Raw genomic sequence first — 2,737 nt, 5'->3', positions numbered from 1 at the left:
TCCCTCTGGGCCCTCCCCCCTCGCCCCCCCCCTTGAGATGCCACAGCTAAGTGGCTGGAACCAGGTCCCAATGACCTCGAGCTCCTTGGGGAAGGAAGGGCACAGGTCTCTCCAGGCCCCTGAACACTGGAGAGGGGCCAGGGATGGGTCCTCAGCTTCCTGGGCCCTCAAGACCCACAATCCAGCTCCCGTGAAGAGGCGCCAGCCAGGGATGGGACAATCAAGAGGACGTCCATAAAGACACAGGGGAAAATGGGACCCCAGCCTGCCCCCACAGACTAAGGCATCTCACCAACACTGCTGGAAAGGAGGGTTTAGGGTACAGATGGACCAGCCCGGCAAGGATCTGCCCAGAGGCTGGGCAAAGAGACCCTTCCCAGTCCAGCTCCAAAGGGCTTCCCTGGCCTCCTCCCAAGGACTCCAAGCACCCATCCCTGGATCCTGCCAGGTCAGGTCCAGTCCACACCGATGCCATCCAAACCCCCAGCCCCCAGCGGGGAGACAGAAAGGTTCTGGAACACACGTTAGGTGCCATAAACCTCCTGCAGCCAACAGTGGGACACAGGTCCTTTCAGGGTCTTGGGACAGGGAGCCTGGGTCCTCTCCCATTCTAGGGCGGGGGTCCTCAGTCCCTGTCCAAAATGAAACCCAACCAAAGCCACAGTGGGAATACACCAGGAGAGGCCACAGCACTTACCCCTCCCTACCCTAAGTTCAGATCACCCAGACCTTCCCCCCAACACCCACACCCCCTGAGGACAACGGACCACCCATGGGCCCCAGGTCAAAAAAGGGATTGGTGCCTGAAAAAATATTCTACCCGGTCCAAAAAAACGAGCTATCCCATGGGGTGCAGGGGTCAGCCCTCATGCTTCCTGCCCTTGCAAGCAGGACCCCAACTCTGGTCCAGGGGCCATGCGACCAGGGGTACCTGCCAGGAAGAAGGGCTGGTGGCAGAATGGAGCCGGCCCCCACACCTCCACCTGCAGAGAAGGGATGCCTTATGCTCAATGGCTGTCATGGTCCCAACAGGAGGGATTGATTGTCACACGATGCTGTGGAAGGCCAAAGTTGGGGACTCTACTCTGACAGAAGCAGTCCTCACTCACACACTCACACACCCACCCAGAGAGGGGCAGCTCACTGCCCCCCTCCTTCCCACCAGCAGAGACAGAGGAAAATAAATAAGTAGGCATTTGCCCCAGCTGCAGCCTGTTATCCACCTCCCCTCCATGTGAGTCAAAATGCTCTTTGGAAGAACCCGTTTCTCTCCCTCCCTACCCCAGTCTTAGGAGCAAAACCTGGACCCTACTGCCTCCCCCCCCCTTCCCACCCTGCCCCCACTGCTGGGGAGCTGGGTGGCAGGGCAGAACCTGTGGACACCTGAGATTGAGTACCCGGATGGGGGCGGCTGGGGCCGCACCCCAGTTCCCTGAACATCTCCAATGGCTTTCAGTGGGGTGAGGGGCCCGGGCAGAGTGGGGGGTGGGGTGTATGCCGCGGTAACCCCTGGTTCATCTATGGCTCTTTGCACACATCATCCCACCTGGAGAGTGGGGCTGGGGGGGCCGAGTCCGAGCACTGGTTAGGTGCACCTTTCCTGGGCCGCTCCCCCCAGACCCACCCTCTCCAAAGCAGGAAGGTGGCGACGGGGGAGGGGAGCGCCTGCTGGCCGCCCACCTGGGGTTCCTGTTTAACACATGGGAAGAGAGTTACCCAACATGGCTATTTACAGACACGGGCCCCAGCCACCCCTCCCAAGGGCCACCCCCGGTCCGGTGTGGGGACGCTGGCTGTCGGTCCGCGGCCCGCCCCTGGCCGTGGACAGCAGGCGTTTTGCTGGTGCTCCATGCCCAGGCCCAGCAGGGGTGCGGCAGGGCGGGCTGGACTAGGGCCCTACAGGCCAGAGGGGGCCGGGCTGGGCGCGGGGCTGGGCGCGGGGCTACCCGCCAGGCTGCAGGGCAGCGAGTCGCTGGGCGAGGCGCTGCGGGCGCCCGGGCGCCGGAGCAGTTCCGGGCGGAAGCCGGGGTGGCGGCGCGCGTGCTTGGTCAGGTGGTCGCTCCGGGTGAAGCGCTTGGAGCAGAGCGGGCAGGGAAAGCGCTTCTCGCCGGTGTGCGTCCGGTGGTGGCGGGCCAGCTCGTCGGAGCGAGCGAACTTCTTGTCGCAGCCCGGCCAGTCGCAGGCAAAGGGGCGTTCGCCTGGGCAGGGGGAGCAGAGGACAGACAGAAGCAGTCAGCGCTGGGAGACACACAGAGGCGGGGGGCTCTCAGCAGATCCCTCAGGGTCCTGGTCATTTGTCTCCCTCCCCGCTTCCCCACCCGCCCATCTGGTTCTAGAGACTGGATTCCGGGTGTGAATTTAAAACGTGTAAGTATGCAAAGAAAATGCCCACTCATTTCACGAAGCCCCTAATGCACACCCCTGCCCTTTACTTCCTAGGAACGTGTAGTAATCCCACGAGCAGTTTCCGTGCGTTAAAAGCAGAACGGGCAGAGGCTGAGCTCTCCCCGGCCCGCCCCTACTCCCACGGCAGCGCCTCGGTGACAGATCTCCTGGTGTAGAGCGCGCACACACGTGTGCGCCGCTCCGAGCGCATGCTGGGCTTTGCAGGGGCTTCTCCCTATGCAAATGGGTCCTGTCCCCACCTCCGCTTTCCCGGGGGACATACCGGAGGCTCCCAGGTGTTCGCGACCCCAGTAACCCTCTCCTTTTGAAAATGATCCCCCCCCCCCGGGCG

General features: G+C 62.9%; 1 protein-coding gene across 1 annotated transcript in view; it reads right to left on the bottom strand.

Annotated features, from left to right (window-relative positions):
- Positions 1 to 6: 6 nt before the first annotated feature.
- Positions 7 to 2,737, bottom strand: part of KLF16 (Kruppel like factor 16) — a 12,879-nt gene continuing 10,148 nt past the window's right edge. The window contains 1 exon segment of the mRNA XM_040629739.1: positions 7 to 2,198. Within this exon segment, the coding sequence (XP_040485673.1) occupies positions 1,897 to 2,198 (302 nt within the window). The 3' untranslated portion in view covers positions 7 to 1,896.

Source organism: Ursus maritimus, unplaced genomic scaffold (assembly GCF_017311325.1).
Source record: "Ursus maritimus isolate PB19 unplaced genomic scaffold, ASM1731132v1 scaffold_14, whole genome shotgun sequence".
Lineage (NCBI taxonomy): Eukaryota > Metazoa > Chordata > Mammalia > Carnivora > Ursidae > Ursus > Ursus maritimus.
Note: the sequence above shows the minus strand (reverse complement) of the source record. Positions and strands in the feature narration are given on the sequence as shown.